Source organism: Orycteropus afer, unplaced genomic scaffold, assembly GCF_000298275.1.
Source record: "Orycteropus afer afer isolate SDZICR_OR568_19922 unplaced genomic scaffold, OryAfe1.0 scaffold00179, whole genome shotgun sequence".
Classification (NCBI taxonomy): Eukaryota; Metazoa; Chordata; class Mammalia; order Tubulidentata; family Orycteropodidae; genus Orycteropus; species Orycteropus afer.
In genome coordinates this window covers 3,974,768-3,991,154 of record NW_006921766.1, presented here as the reverse complement: position 1 = coordinate 3,991,154, position 16,387 = coordinate 3,974,768, and the positions used below count along the sequence as shown (strand labels likewise).

The 16,387-nt window shown below is 40.4% G+C and overlaps 1 protein-coding gene across 1 annotated transcript in view; it reads left to right on the top strand.

Moving 5' to 3' along the window:
- SLC37A1 (solute carrier family 37 member 1) overlaps positions 1-6,746 on the top strand; it is an 88,308-nt gene extending 81,562 nt beyond the window's left edge. Inside the window, exons 17-18 of the mRNA XM_007947309.1 lie at positions 1,056-1,153; positions 6,678-6,746. Coding sequence (XP_007945500.1) covers positions 1,056-1,153; positions 6,678-6,746 — 167 coding nt within the window. The remainder of the gene's footprint in view (positions 1-1,055; positions 1,154-6,677) is intronic.
- The last annotated feature ends 9,641 nt before the right edge of the window (positions 6,747-16,387 follow it).

The following is a 16,387-nucleotide window of genomic DNA, read 5'->3' as shown; positions in this document are numbered from 1 at the left end:
AAAAAAAAAAAAAAAAAAAAGTAACTGTTTTTCCAAAACAATTATAAAAGTAGTAAGTGCTCTTCATAAAATCTTGAAATAAAACCAATATATATATAAAGTATGAATGACCCTAATAATCTCATGTCCCAGAGATTGAATCTCAATTAATAATATGGTTTAATTTCTTCCTTCACACTTCTTACCAAATATCTACCAAAATAATAAACTATCTACAAATATATCATAATTTATTCCAAACCCTATTAGGAAAATAAATAACCAAACTGCTGCAGCAAACATTTGTATACAGCTATCTTGGGGGATTTTTCAGAATATTTGATTTCTTTTGTTTTTAGTTATTTAAAAACAAGTGTAATACAATTTTAGACTTACAGAAAAGTTATAAAAATGATATTTTTTGTGGAATTCTGTGAATTCTTTATGCAAAGTAATCATTTTACATCATTTCCTTCCTCCTTCACCCTTTCTCCCTTCTTCTCTCCCCCACTCCACTCTCTCTTTTATATATTTGTACACTATGCATGCACATATATATTTTTCTGAACTGTTTAAAAAGTAAAATGGATCCATGCTTTCCATTGCCTGACATAACCAAAATACAATTCTCAAAATCAGGAAATTAACATTGATACAGTATTAGTATCTACAGACCTTATTCAAATTTTACCCAATAATATTTTTTTACCATAAGAATATTCAAAATTGTACATTTAATTCAGAAAATATTTATTTATAATGAATTTTCAAAATAATGAAATTAAAATTGTTAGATCAAAATAATGAACATGTTGAATGCCATACATTAAATCGTTTTTAGATTTGGTTTCAGAAAATATTTTTAGATTTGATTTCAGAAAAATTTGAACATCATTTTTTATTTTTTTAACCCTTACCAATCTGATAGTTGAGAATGGGTTTTATTTATTTATTTTTTTCCATTATGAGTGAGCTGTTTAGCATACTTTATATATTTATTGGGCTTATGTATTTTAAATATCATGTGCCAGAGTTTTCCTTAAACACACCATATATATCCATTTGCCACATTTCAGGGGCGGCCTTGGGCCCTTTGCTGGCTGGGCTCATCTCCCCCTCTGGATGGAACAATGTCTTTTACATGTTGATGTTTGCAGATGCCTGTGCCTTATTGGTAAGTCATCCTATTTTTAATCCAAGCAACACTTAAGGAGCATCTCAAGGGTGGTTGGCCAAACACTCCTGTGGACTCTTTTTCCTTTTTTAATGACACATCCCAACAGATGATCCTTCCTTAAATATTCATGGTAGAACACCATTTATCTGATTTAAAAAAAAAAAAAACATGTTGAAAACAGGCTGTTGGTCAGTCTGTTACTCTGTAGTTTCAGACAGGATGGTATAGATGCTAAGAGCATGGAGCTCCCTGGTTTTTAATCGTGCCTCTGTTAACTATCATGTGTATGAGTTGAGCACATTACTTAACTTCTCTATTCTGCAGCTTCTCCATTTTTTAAATGGGTAAACTAATGGTACCCAATAACAGGATTATTGTGGGAAACAAAGGAGATAATGCATGGGGCCTGGCCACATGAATGGTGGCCATTATTGTTCTAGTATTCTTCCATCACGTTTTCACACTGAGGAGCACCCTGACTCCCTCTCATTCAGAGGGATGGGAGCCAGAAAAAGAAGCAAACATTAGTATGTTCTGTAAGAATTCTCAGGTGTAAAAGTTTATATATGAAAGGAAATTTTCTTTGTTGGTTACCAGGGGTGGGAGGGGAGGGGAGGGAACACTGATAGGCAGAGATAAGTATTGATTTGGGTGAAGAGAAGGGCAATGTATCAAATGTGAGTGATCAACACAGTGCCATTGAGGAAGAGGAAGACATACAGAGGTACATGGGAGGGACAGACAACAAAGATGAACCCTTTTGCACATACAGTACTGCATTGTCAGTGAAGGCAAACATGGGTATATGGGTGGATAGATGGGTAGACAGGCTGAACTATTAGGTATGTCTATGTAACAGGGAGTGTACCCAAAACCATGTATAGGGTTGGCAGACAATGGTTCTACCAGTGTGTTTGTATGTTCTGTAAGAATTCCCAGGTGTATAATAGAGCTGACAAGGAACGAGGTTGTAGTCACTTCTTGGTCACAGCCAGCTACCCAGAGGGACTGAGTAATTGAACCTGTGGGCTCAGGACCATAGTCACAGGGGACATCAAGCTCAATTGGGATAACATACTACACAAAACATTGTTCCACCTCCTACTTTGGCAAGTAGCAACTGGGATCTTAAAAGCTAACAAGCAGCCATCTAGATTCAACAATGGGTCTGTCCTCATCCAGAGCAAAGGAAAATGAAGAAAACCGAAGATGCATGGAAACAATTAGTCTAGTGACTGGTACATCATGCAATCCTCAGCCTATACAACTATGAGACCAGAAGAACTAAATAGTGCCCAGCTACCACTGTCAACCACTCAGAGGGGGATCTATGTAGGAGATCCTAGATAGACAGGGAGAACAATGTGAAACAAAACTCAAAATCATTTGGGGGAAAAAGGGGGGGAGAGAACCAGGTTTGTTGGTCTGATAGAGTCTGATGGAACCACTGAGACTATGGCCCCTAGCCGCCCTTTAGGTCTGGAATTGAAACCACAGCTGTGGCTTCGAGCCAAACAAAAGACAGGCATATGAGTTGAACATTTACCTGAGATAGATACACTTCTTGGAGAGAACAATCATGGGAGAAAGAAAGGCTGTTTATGCACAGGAGACAGCTCAGGATGCAGGAGTGCATGGAGGAACAGGCACAGGGTAGAGGTAACTATGGAGAGGAAGGGAGAGGGGAGCTGTTGCATTGGAGTAAATTGTAGTGAATATCATGAGACAAAGTGTATGTGAACTGCTGTATGGAAAGTGAATTTGCTCTGTAAATTTTCACCCAAATCACAATTTAAAAAAATAATAATTAAAAAAAAAAAAAAAGCAGAGTCTGCCAGTGTGGGCACAGAGATGCCTTCTGTTTTTCTCTTACCTGCTGTCCCACTTCTCACCCCTTCCTGACTTGAGAAGACTCAAGGGTTCGTTCAGGACAGAGAAGACCAACGATGATGTGACCATCATACAGGCATATACGTCTGAGGGTAATTAGAGTATACTTATCCTTACACATCTTCTTGCTGCACATAGTCCCCAAACCTTAATCCCATGCCTCTTCTCTTGCTTTGCCATAAAAAAAGCTGAGATTGATCCTGATAAAAATCCTGATAGAAATTTCAACTATATCAAATAAAAAATTTATGTTTTAACTCCCAAAAAAACTAAAACTCACCACTGTCGAGTTAATTCAACTGATAGTGACCCCTCTTTGGGTCTCCTAGGCAGTATCTCTACAGAAGTGGATTGCCCAATCTTACTTCTAAGGAGTGCCTGTTGGGTTTGAACCACCAGCCTTCTGGTTAGCAGTTGAATGCCTTAGGCACAATGCAACCAGAGCTCCCGGGATCCCTAAAACAGACCTCCTCCACTGCATGCAGAATCAAATACCATCTTTCAATTTATGAACTTATTAAGTTTTAAAAGGCTGATCCTTAGATCATTTGTTTTTTAATTATCTAAGCATTTTAATTATGTTCCCAGATGTATTTCTACTAAGTAGCAGCAACATTTACATCCTTATGACTGTTTAGTGTCCCTGAAAATTCTTCTACTTCAGAAATACTGGAAAATACATATTGAAAAGCCTTTTAAATGCATAGCTGAATGCACAAGGATGTAAGGAAATCCTCACCTGCCAAAAATGTAGAGGCAGCATAAAACTAGTTCACAACTTGATGGTAGAGCAGCCCTGGGACAAGTTACCAATCTTAGGAATCTAGGGCTGGAGTGGTTATGTCCATGGGGAGTAAGAGATGAGGTGTTGGGCTGGCACAAGATGGGGAATTGGAACTGCAGCCAGGAACTTCAATGGGCTGTGCTTGTAGTAAAAGGGTATACTAGACAATGTCTGCACATTGACATAGAAAGACAACAAGAATTTGTGTCCATCTTAGCCTGGTCACCAAATGTGGGAAAATACCCACCAGTATTTTGAACTTACCCACATTTCCATCCTTATGGCTGTTTCATGTCCCTGAAAATTCTTTTGAATTTATATTATTGAAATACAAAAAAGAAAGAGAATAAAATTGGTCCTGGGTTGGTGGGTGATGTACCCAATTTCTAAGCAGAAGCAAATCCAAAATCATTTGAGAGAAACAAATCTCAACCTAGATGCACAGGGTTCTCTCAACTGATGTGCTTCTCAAGATGCTTTCTATAGGAAGTAATTCACTATGAAGAAGTGTTTTCAGCCACAACAAACAGCAGAATTGGACCTCTAACACTTCAGATAAAAGACTTGTCAGATAAACTATAAAAATAAATATATTAAACATTTCTAAAGACATAAAAAGAACTAGACTCAAGAGAAAAGCACCAAACACTAAAAACAAAACAAAACAAAAAAAAACAAACAACAAAAAAAACCCAGCAAGTTTGAAAAACAACCAAGTAGAATTTCTAGAAATGGAAATTGTGGTTGATCTTTAGCAGAAAAAAATCCCCAATGGATGTGCTTGTAAAACAAATTAGATATAGCTAAAGAGAGAATAAGGAGCCATCATGGTAGTGGTTAAGGCATTTGGCTGTTAACCAGAAGGTCAGTGGTTCAAACCCATCAGCTGCTCCAAGGAAGAAAGATGAGGGAGTCTGCTTTCTTAAAGATTTACAGACTTGGAAACCCAATGGGGATCACTATGAGTCAGAACCAAGTCGATGGCAGGGAGTTTGGTTTTGGAAAGAGAGAATTACTTAAGCAGAGTATAGATATAAGAAAATTACCTAGAAAGCATCACAGAAAGAGGAAGAGATGGAAATATCAAAAAGAGATTAAATATTAAATGGAGGACAAAATGAGATGCTCCAATGCCCAAAAACACTTGTTTTCTTTTCCTTTTTCATTTCACTTACTGATCTGCTTTTCATAATCATAAACCTCTTGCTTCTAACACATCACGTACATTGGACTTGATGGAATTTATAATGTTGATAAGGTACCGACTCAAACTCAGCAAACACGTAGTAGTAGCTGGAGCCAGAATATCAAATTCACAGTGATCAAATTATTTAACAGCAATATTCCTGTCCTTTATTCTGTTGCCACGAATACTATCTGTAGCATCTGAAATATTTCCCCTAGCTCTACTCCCCAATCCAAAAAAAAAAAAAAAAATTATTGCCATTGAGTGAATTCTGACTCACTGCGACCCCCATTGGGTTTCCAAATCTGAATCTTTGTGGAGGCAGACTGCCTCATCTTTTCTTCCAAAGAGCAGCTGGTGGGTTCTAACTACTGACCTTTTGGTTAGCAGCCAAATGCCTTAACCGCTACACCACCAAAACTGCTTCTTTACCCCACAATGACAGTAATAAACATTGCTTAGTGAATCAAGGAAAGCTGCATTTTATCTGTAGGAGAAATACCTGTTCTCTTTAACCTGAACTGTTATCATTTGTGGGTCTTCTAGGCACCTACTTGAACTATAAACATCTAAGAAAATAGACACTGTCATGCCTTCCAGAGTTTTGACCTGAGGGTTGATAGTGTAACTGCACAAACACATGGGTATCTATGTTTATGAGGTGTTTCCCCTCCCCTGAAGCCTTGCCTCCAGCACCCCCACTGCCAGGCCTCCTACATCTCTAGTGCCATGGTCTATCCCGGGCCTGTGGGAACCTGCTGCCCTGCAAGAAGGAAAACTTCCCTCAGGAATGCATTCCAGGGCAGACCTTCTGTGTGGCTGGGGAACACTGGGGAAACTAGAGCCACACTTGCAAATGCAGAGAAATCCAATTACGTTTTCTGAGACATTTGGTCATTAGTCTGGATTTCTAAACTTCCTCTCAGCCCTTTTAACATTTAACGAACCATGAAGGGATGGTCAGGAGCAGAGCTGAGCAGAGAGCAGGGCCTGCTTGTTCACAGTCGGGGTAGCTGCGCTTGCTGATGGCACTGTTTGTGGAGGTCTGAGACACTCTGAGAGGCTTCCTGATGAAGCACAGCCCTTCCCAAGATGGCCTCCTGAGCCTCCCAGCACCATATCTGAGAAGATGCCCATCTGCTTAGTGTGACCACCATGCTCTTGGGTCCCCTCCAGCATGTCTGCAGTTCGTATATTGTCTTTGTTTCCATCTTTGCCCAATTTGGACATTTTATTATCACACTACTTTTATTTTATTAATTAATTATCATTATTATTGCTTTTATATTGTGATTTGGGTGCATATTATCACACTGATTTTATTTTAACAATTATTGAATCCAGAAGTAATTCAGGCTGCTGAAACTTGTCCTAAACCCCTTGCTTTCAGGAGCGTGTCCTGGAACCATTCCTTCTAGGGCTTACCAAGAAACAGCCCTCCCTTAGTCTAAGCAATTGACTAGAGACTGCCTGTAGCTCCCTCTGTGGGCTTTGCATCCATCTGTTCCTCTTCAGACAAAGCCTCTCTTGGAGCAGACAAGCTAGAATTTGCCTCTGGGAGAGTGTAGTCCTGCAGGCAGCAGGATTCTGGGTGGGTGCCTGTGGAGCATCTGGGGGCCTCAGCCACAGTGACAGCTCTTGTTTCTCTGTTTTGGATGCAGTGCCTGGTCCGCCTCATCCACAAGGAGCTGGGCTGCACAGGGACACCAACGGGGGACCAAGTTCCGTAAGTCCACCCTGGTGTCTATACCCATGGGATTAAGGCAAAGCCCTAAAATGTCATTCTGGTTTATCTGCCTTCCACACCTGGCTTTTCCTGAAAAAGAAAGAAAAGAAAAATCACCAGTCATTACAGTATTTCATTCCTCCTTTTGCTAATAAAACACCCCTGTGTGTATATGATCCTTGCAATCGCTCCTCAGATCTGAGTGAGGACGTGTGAGGGTAAATTGCCTCCTTTGTCCTTCCTTCTGGCTTGAGGCTTTCCTATAGCCAGAGCAGCTCCCTGACCTCCCCTCACCTGGCTTGGCTCCTTTCTTTCCTCTGTCCCCTTCGTGCCTACCATCAGTATGTGGAGATTGTGTCGGGGTTTATCCACCATCAAATTCTGCTTCCAGAAAAAGCCCTGGCAGAAGGAGACAGAGATGTGCTTTAGGTGGGCTGTGTGCATTTTGTATGAAATGAAGCATCTGTTGTTTAACAATGGCTTGCAGTTTAGCCAGGTGTTATTTTATCATATCTTTCAGGTTTAAGGAACACTGACTGCATCAGTCTCATCCTTCACAAACCATCTTTCAAGGAAAACTTCAAACAAAGGCTCCTGGGTTGAGAAGATTGATATATCCTTGCATTTTGCACATGCACCTAGATGAAACACAAACGCAAAACTTGCAAATTCCTGGTACCGCTGCAACTAGGTGCAGAACCTAGGACAGCAGTGAGGGCATTTGTAAAAACTGCTGCCTGGCTGCCTTACCTGCACCAGGAACACACAGACTCTGACAACCAAGTGCCTCGTGGTGGGTCTCACCCCATTGCTCGCCTGGATGGATGACAATTGATGGCAGTGCTATGGGTTTTAGATGCAGACTCCATCTCTCTCAGGTATTTAGATAGTAGAATGTTAAAGGGACAGGATGCTGTGCCAGCAGGAGCCCTGACCACAAATGCGTTTGTCACTTCCAGAGACCCCAAATGTGCCGCCTAAACAGGATATCAGAACCCATATGAAAATACCAGCGAGCAAAAAGGTTGGCATTACTAAGCAAATAACAGTTTAATCTCTAAAATGACATAGAAAACTTGCTTACTGATTTAGAAGCCAAGACGGAACTCAGATCCATGACATTACTCAGAAGATATTCCCAGTGCTTCCTTTCCCTTTGTGTGACCTAAAAACTGAATGGCAGTGAAACTGCCCAAGCTGGCAGTGGGGCCCAGGCACACTGGGAAGCGCCAGACACAGCTGCACCCACCCAGGCCCTCTGAGGGGCCACGGCATGGGGTGAAGGGGTCACACTCAGGACTGTGAACTGCACTTAAAAGCTCAGTGATCTGTTTCACTCCAAGACATACACACACACCTGGGGACAGTTTTTAGATACACAGCAGCAGAGTGGGTGTTAGTTATTTAAAATGTGTAACGTGTTATATGAAGTTTAGGAATTGTAAATGGCATTTCATTATTTATTAAGACAAACTCCAACTGCTTTTGAGCTGGTTGTTGCCTAGCAAAGCACTTATCTGCCCTTTGAAATAAATGGTTTTTTAAAAACAACTCAAGCAGAACGCTCAGAGAATGTTCATTATTTCTGTGTACTTTCCCATTGTGCTATAAAAGAAAACTTCCAAACAGAGTGTTTGCTCTTGGTTTTCTCAAGATTGGATATACTCAGTGGCTTTGCAGCAGAGATGGGGCAGTTTCTACCAAAAAAAACGGCTACCTCTGCTCAGGAATAGGCCTGCATTTTCACAGAAAGCCAAGCCCAGACCACTGCAAACCCAGCCATCTCGATATTTGGTAAATCATGGAATTTAAAGAATATGGAAAGCTTCATCCTTTGCTGTGAAATGTTACACACCACGACAGGCAGAGTTCTGGCTTCAAAGCCTTCATAGAAGCAGATATTTCCCAGGTTTGCACGGTGCATGTTTTTCTCAGAGGTAGAGCTCCATGTGTTTGGAAAAAAAAAAAAAAAGAACAGAATATCTAATATATGTAAATACTTAACAATCTTTTAAAGACAATTCAGAGCATGCCTCTTAACTGGGAAAGGGGAATAATTACAATGGGTCACCTCCATTATGGCTCTTCCAGAGGCACTGTGCCAACCCTCCAGAGAAGCCCAGAATGGACCAGAAGCATACTAGGCATGTTCTTCTCCACGTCCCTTGTCCCACTAGGTAAAACCAGTTGCCATTGAGTTGGCTCCAACTCTTGGTGACCCCATGTGTGATAGAGTAGAACTGGGCTCCAGAGAGTTTTCAATGGCTGATTTTTTGGAAGTAGATCACCAGGGCTTTCTTCCAACATAAGGTAGACCTTTCTTTGAAACAAAAGTTATTTATGCATTAAAAAATTTTCCTCCTACTAAAAACATAAGTTCCATCAACACTGCATGGGGTTTCTGCATGTCTCTGAGCTATCACTGTTCCTTTTCTTGGGTTCACTTCCTTTCTTGGGTTTTCTCTCCTGCCCTTTCCCTACCTTCTGATGCTGGCTCCTTTTCTCCTTTCTTCCTTCCCCCAGAGTAAGCACCCTACCAACCCCTCCTCACCCCCAGGTACTGCAGCTTGGCCTGTTGATCCCCCCTCACCACTGAGTCCCCAGCACCTGCACAGCATTTTTCTTTGGAGTATTTCGTTTTGACATTAAATTCAGTAATATCAAAGGGAAAAATGACACCAATATAAATGTGCTACAGTAAAACCTGTTAAAGAAGGAAAATGCAAATATTTTCCACTAATAGGTGGAAAACTTTGGCAATACAGAAAAAGTAGGCAGTCCTATCAAATTCTGGCTCTCATATTTTTCACTGTATTTGGTAATACAAAGTCCCTGGGTGGTAAAAATGGTTAAGATGGCCAAAAGGGTGGGTGTTCAAGTCCACCCAAGGGTGTCTTGGAAAATAAGCCAGGCAATCTATTTTCAAACAAACAGCCATTGAAATCCCCGGGGAGCACAGTTCTACTCTGACACACATGGGATCCCCATGAGTCAAGAGTCAACTGAAAGGCAAGTGGTAACTGGTACTTGGTAATGTGCAGAGCATTTTCTTTAAAATTGTGGTCTTTTGAGCCCACTGATCTTCTGACTTTACAGTAGAGTTGTTCTCTCTGAGGCCTGCTTCAGTCAAGGCCTGTGTATGGGGTGCCTGTTATTAGTTACTGTGGAGTCGGCTCTGACTTATGGCAGCCTTATGGACAATAGAACCAAACACTGCCTGGTCCTGCACCATATTTATGATTGTTGGTATGTCTGCATCCATTGTTGTGGCCATTGTGTCAATCCATCCCATGGATGGTTTCCCTCATTTTTGCTGACCCTCTATAAACACGATGTCTTTCTCTAGCAACTGATCTTTCCTGATGATGTGTTCAAAGTAAGGAAGCCAAAGTTTCACCATCCTCACTTTTAAGGAATTCTGAGGAACCTAGTTTCTATGAGGCAGTCTTTTTAAAAAAAAAAAAAAAAAAAAAAAAAAAAAACAGCCATTGCATCAATTCATAGCAAAGCTTTAGGACATAGTAGAACTACCCCATAGGGTTTCTAGGGCTTTAATCTTTACAGAAGGGAGCTCTGGTGTACTGATTTATAGACTTGGAAACCCAATGGGGGTTCTTATGAGTCAGAATTGACTCGATGGTAGTAAGAATTTTTATAGAAGGAGATTGCCACATCTTTCTCCCATAGAGCATCTGGTAGGTTCAAACCACCAACCTTTTGGGCAGTATCCCAATGCTTTAACCACTCTACCACCAGAGGTAGGCTGAATTCATGTCTGCTCCTTCCCCAACCTGTAGCCACCATTTATTGTTTGTTACTCAGCATCAGGAAGCTCTTGTTAAGTTGTTATGTATCGTTGAGTCAGATCCGACTCATAGCGACCCCTCCTTGGGTTTCTGAAGCAGTATCACTATGGAAGTAGATTGCCCAACCTTCCTTCCGAGGAATGGCTGGTGGGTTTGAACCACCAACCTTCTGGTTAGCAGTCAAGTGCCTTAGGCACTACACTACCAGAGCTCTTAGGTGGTCCATATTTTTTTCCCTAACTTGGTGGACTAAAGCATTAGAAGAGAATCTTACACAAATCACAAAGAAAGAACAGTTTTGTACTCCTGAACCATCTAAGCTAAATCCTGTCAATACCTTTTGAAATGTGTAGTCGATCTTTTTTGAAAATGAGGAATACACACAGCTATTTTTTAAAGCAGGAGTCCCTGGGTGGCACAAATAATTAAGCACTCGACTGCCAGCTGAAAGGTTGGTGGTTTGAACCCACCTAGCAGTGCCATGGAAGAAAGGCCTGGCAATCTGCTTTACAAAGGTCACAACCATAAAAGCACTATGGAACAGTACTACTCTGCATTCATGGGGTCACCATGAGTCTAGAGTTGCCTGAAAACAACAGCAATTTTTTAAAGCAGCTTAGCCAAGACACTTATCCTCAATCTATAAATGGAACATGTCATCCTAACTATTAAGGGTAAGAGTATATCAATTCAATACAAAAATGTGTCTTAATTTTCTTTTGATCGGAGCTGAGCTCACTTCTCTCTGCAAATAGCCAGTTGAGGAGCATCGTGCTGGCATTCATATGGAAATGTGGCTCTTCACTCATCAATTTGCATGTGGAGGAGATGGCCCTATTCAAGTCAGCAAGAATACCCAGCATGATTGAAATGCACACTGTGACAAGGTCAGTGGAAAGAGCCAAAATGGCATCCCAGCTTCCTCATCACAGAGGACAGGAAAGTCACTTGTCCTTAATCAAAACCTCCTCAGCAGTTTCAAATCCTTCCTTGTGCTCAAGTGCATGCTGACGTTTGTCCCTTCTTCAGTCTGGCGGCTGTTCATCTTTATTTCCCCAACTGGCTGTGGGCAAGGGCAAAGGCCAAGACCTCCCCCACCCACCAATTTATAAAATTCAATGGAGATAAATGACTAGAAATATATTACTAGATAAATAAGTCAATTACTAATATATATATATGTTGTTGTTGTTATGTGCCGTCGAGTCAAACCCGACTCATAGTGACCCCTCCTTGGGTTTCTAAGGCAGTATCACTACAGAAGTAGGATTGCCCAACCTTCCTTCCGGGGAGTGGCTGGTGGGTTTGAACCGCCAGCCTTCTGGTTAGCAGGCAAATGTCTTAGCCACTATGCTACATTCAAAAAACATAAAATCACTGCCAAATTGCTATCTTGTTGCTGTTACTAGGTACCATTGAGTCAGTTCCGACTCATAGTGACCTCAAGTACAACAGAATGAAACACTACCTAGTCCTGCAACATCCTCGCAAGCATTGCTATGCTTGAGCCTATTATTGCATACACTGTGTTAATCCATCTTGTTGAAGGTCTTCCTTCATCCTCCATCAAGCATGATATCCTTCTCCAGGGACCGACATTGGCCAAAGTATGAAAGACAATGTCTCACCATCCTCTCTTCTAACGAGCATTCTGGCCATACTTCATCTAAGACAATTTGTTTGTTCTTCTGGCCGTCCATGATATACTCGATATTCTTCGCCAACACCGTTATTCAAATGCTTCAATTCTTTAATCTTCCTTTTTCATTGTCCAGCTTTCACATGCATTTGAGGCAATTGAAAATACCATGGCTTGAGTCAAGTGCATTTTAGTCTTCAAAGTGACATCTTTATTCTTTAACACTTTAAGGAGATCTTCTGCAGACCAGAGCAATATGTCACTTGATTTCTTGAGGGGACTCTGGTGGCATACTGCCTAAGGCATTTGACTGCTAACCAGAAAGCTGGCGGTTCAAATCCACCAGCCACTCCTCTGAAGGAAGGTTGGGCAATCTACTTCCGTAGTGATACCACCTTGGAAACCCAACGAGAGGTCGGATCTGACTCCACAGCAGTGAGTTTGGTTTTGGTTATTATTTTCATGGATGTTGATTGTGGATCCAAGTAAAATGAAACCCTTGACAACTTCAATGTTTTCTCCCTTTATCATGATGTAATGCTTATTGGTCCAGTTGTGGTGATTTTTGTTTTCTTTATGATGAAGCTGTAATCTTTTATCTTCACCAGTAAGTGTTTCAAGTCCTTTTCACTTTTAGCAAGCAAGGTTGTGTAATCTGCATAGTAGAGGTTGTTAATGAATCTCCCTCCAATTCTGATGCTGTGTTCTTCATATAGTCCAGCTTCTTGTAATATTTGCTCAGAATACAGATTGAGTAAGTATGGTGAAAGGATACAGCCCTGATGCACACCTTTCCTGGTTTTAAACCATGCAGTATCCCCTTTTTTCTGTTTAAACAACTGCCTCTTGAATCTGGCTTGAATTTCTAGCAGTTCCCTGTGTACTGCTGCAATAATTTTTGAAATATTTTCAGCAAAATTTTACTTGCATGTGATATTAATGATATTGTTTGATAATTTCTGTATTCTGTTGAATCGCCTTTCTTTGGGATGGGCACAAATATGGATCTCTTTCAATCAGTTGGCCAGGTACATGTCTTCCAGATTTCATGGCATAAATGAGTGAGCACTTTCAGTGTTGCGTCCATTTGTTGAAACATCTTAATTGATGTTCCATCAATTCCTGGAGACTTGTTTTTCACCAACGCTTTCAGTGTAGCTTAGATTTCTTCCTTCAGTACCATTGGTTCTTGGTTATATGCTGCTTCCTCAAATAGTTGAACATCAACCAATTCTTTTTGGTACAGTGACTTTATGTATTCCTTCCATCTTCCTTTGGTGCTGTCTGGGCTATTTAGTATTTTGCCCATAGAATGCTTCATTACTGCAACTCAAGTCTTGAATTTTTTCTTCAGTTCTTTCAGCTAGAGAAATTCCATTCATGTTCTTCCCTTTTGAGTTTCTGATTCTAGGTCTTTGCACATTTCATTTGTCTTCTTGAGTTGCCCTTTAAAATATTTTGGTTAGGTCTTTTATTTCATTGCTTCCTTTTGCTTTAGCTACTCTACATTCAGTAGCAAGTTTCAGAATCTCTTCTGACATCCATTTTGGTCTTTTCTTTCTTCTTCAACTTTTTAATGACTTCTGTTTCTTCATGTGTGCTGTCCTTGATGTCATCCCACAACATGCCTGGTCTTTTGTCATTGGTATTCAATGCATCAAATCTATCTTTGACATGGTTTCTAAAGTTAGGTGCTTTATACTCAAGGACATATTTTGTCTCTCATGGACTTGTTTTAATTTTCTTCAGCTTCAACTTGAACTTACTTATGAGGAACTAATGATCTGTTCCACAGTCAGCTCCAGACCTTATTCTGACTGATGATACTGACCTTCTCCATAGCCTCTTTCCACAGATATGGTCAGTTTCTTTCCTGTATATTCCATTTGGCACAAGCAATCACACTGGTGTCTGCTGACCAGAAAGATGTAACATTTCCTTTGTTGTCCTTATACCTCACACCCTTCTGGTGAACAGAGGTATAGCCATCTCCCACCCCCAACCACCTTCTGGACTGACAGGAATTCCATCCTTGATTGGGTGCTGTGCCACTAGCTGCCTTCAGGGCAGGCAGGAACTGATCCCAGGACTAGGAGTCCTGCTCCCAGCCACCTTTGGACCAGTAGGAACTTTTTCTGAGACCAGCCACCCTACACCCAGCCACCTTTTGGGATGGTAGGAACTTTTACTGGGTACAGGGCCCTATACCCAGTTGCCTTTTGAGATAGCAAGACTTTAGCTTGGGACCATATGCCCTGCTCACAGCTGTGTTTTGGTCCCTCTGGAACCAGGTGCCTTGCTTCTAATTGTCTTCTGGAATGTCAGGAACTTTTTCTGGGTCCAGGTGCCCTGTCCCCAGTCACCTTCTAGGCCAGCAGGAATTCATCTGGGATTAAGTGTCCTGCCTCCAATTGCCTTCTGGGTAGGGGGGATCCAGTGCCAGAACAAGGTTTCCTGCTCTCTGCTGCATGTTTGGCCAGAGGAACACTGCCTGAGGTCCCTGTCCTACTGGTTTTATTTTTTTAATTATTCTTTGTTTACTCCTTTCTTTCTTTTTATAAGTCCTTTTATTTCCCTTCCCTGGTTCTTGTTTTGTTTTTTCTTTTCCTTTTCCTAATTTGCATATATTTTCTTTCTTTTAGTTTTTCCCATCCCTTGTTTTTGTTTTTTGCACTTTTCTTTTTTCTTTACTATTCTTTTTCTCTTGCTCTCTTTTCTCCCCCCACCCTATCCTGAGATAGTGGGGTTTTCTTTTCCTCTTTATTTACCTTTTATCTTTTTATTTCCTATATTCCTTTTTGTTTTTCTTTTCATGGTTGTTATTTGTTTATGCCATTTGTCTTTTCTGTTCTCTTGTTTTTATTTTATCTTTTTTTTTTTGTCCTACCTGGTGGGAGACAGCAACATTGCCCACACAGCCCAACAATATCTGCAACTCCTGAATACCCACCCACTAGGTGAGTGCCACCACCTGCTTCTGCACCAAATGATCAATGATAAATGATGGCCAATACCAGCTCAACCCACCCTCAACTGATCCATATGAACAGCTAAAAGAGATGTATGTGTATATTCTCGTCTTCAGTCACAAACACCAGAAGACAAGTGGTGAGTGCTTAAGTGCTGCCAAACTAGCAAATAGAGTACCATACCAACCTCACTCATTCAAATATATATATATATTGGGTGAATCATACCAACACACAATCATCAATTATATATAAATACAATGACAACATAATGTCTCAGAGATAACTGATAATCCCAGTTCATACAAAGAAGCAAGGTATAATAGTGAAAACAAGGGACCATAATATGCAGCCAGAAAACCTCCCTGAGGAATAAGTAGCATTGGAACTACGTGGTAAGGCATGCAATAGAATTATATTTAGGTATCTTCTACAGATTGAGAGAGAGATCAAGGAAAACACTGACAAAATTAAGGAAAACACTGACAAAACTCTACAAGAATGTAGGGAAACAAATCAAAAATAAACTGACAAAATGAATGAAAAATTAGAAACCATACAATAACAGCAAATGGAAACCTTGGAGACTAATATTAAGATTCAGAATTAGATAGCACATTGAAGGGACAAAGGAGTAGAATCAAATCAATGGAAGACAGAATGAGTGAGATGAAGATAATTCTCTCAAAACTACTTTTTTAAGGGAACAATTGGGAAAAAGAACAACAACAAAAAAAAAAAAAAATCCAAGATTTATTCAGGACACCAACAAAAGGAATAACTTACATGTGATTAGAATTCCAGAACAAGAGACAAATAAAACTACAGAGAAAATGTCAAAGATTTGTTGGAAGATAACGTCCCTAATATGAGAGATGAGAAGGTAATGCATTCAAGAAGGTCAACAAACCTCAAACCGGATAGACCCCAAAGGAAGATGACCAAGACATATCATAATCAAACTTTCCAAACTCAAAGACAAAAAAAGAATCTTGAAAGCAGTATGAGAATAATGAAAAGTTTACAGACAAGGGCAACCAATAAGAGTAAGCTCCAGTTTCTCAGGAAAAATCATGCAGGCTAGAATGCAATGGGATGGCATATATAAAACCCTGAAAGAAACAAATCATCAATCAAGAATTATATATCCACCAAAATCCTGAAACATGATGGTGAAATTACGACATTTCCAGATAAACAGAAATTAAGGGAATTTGTAAAATCAGACCAA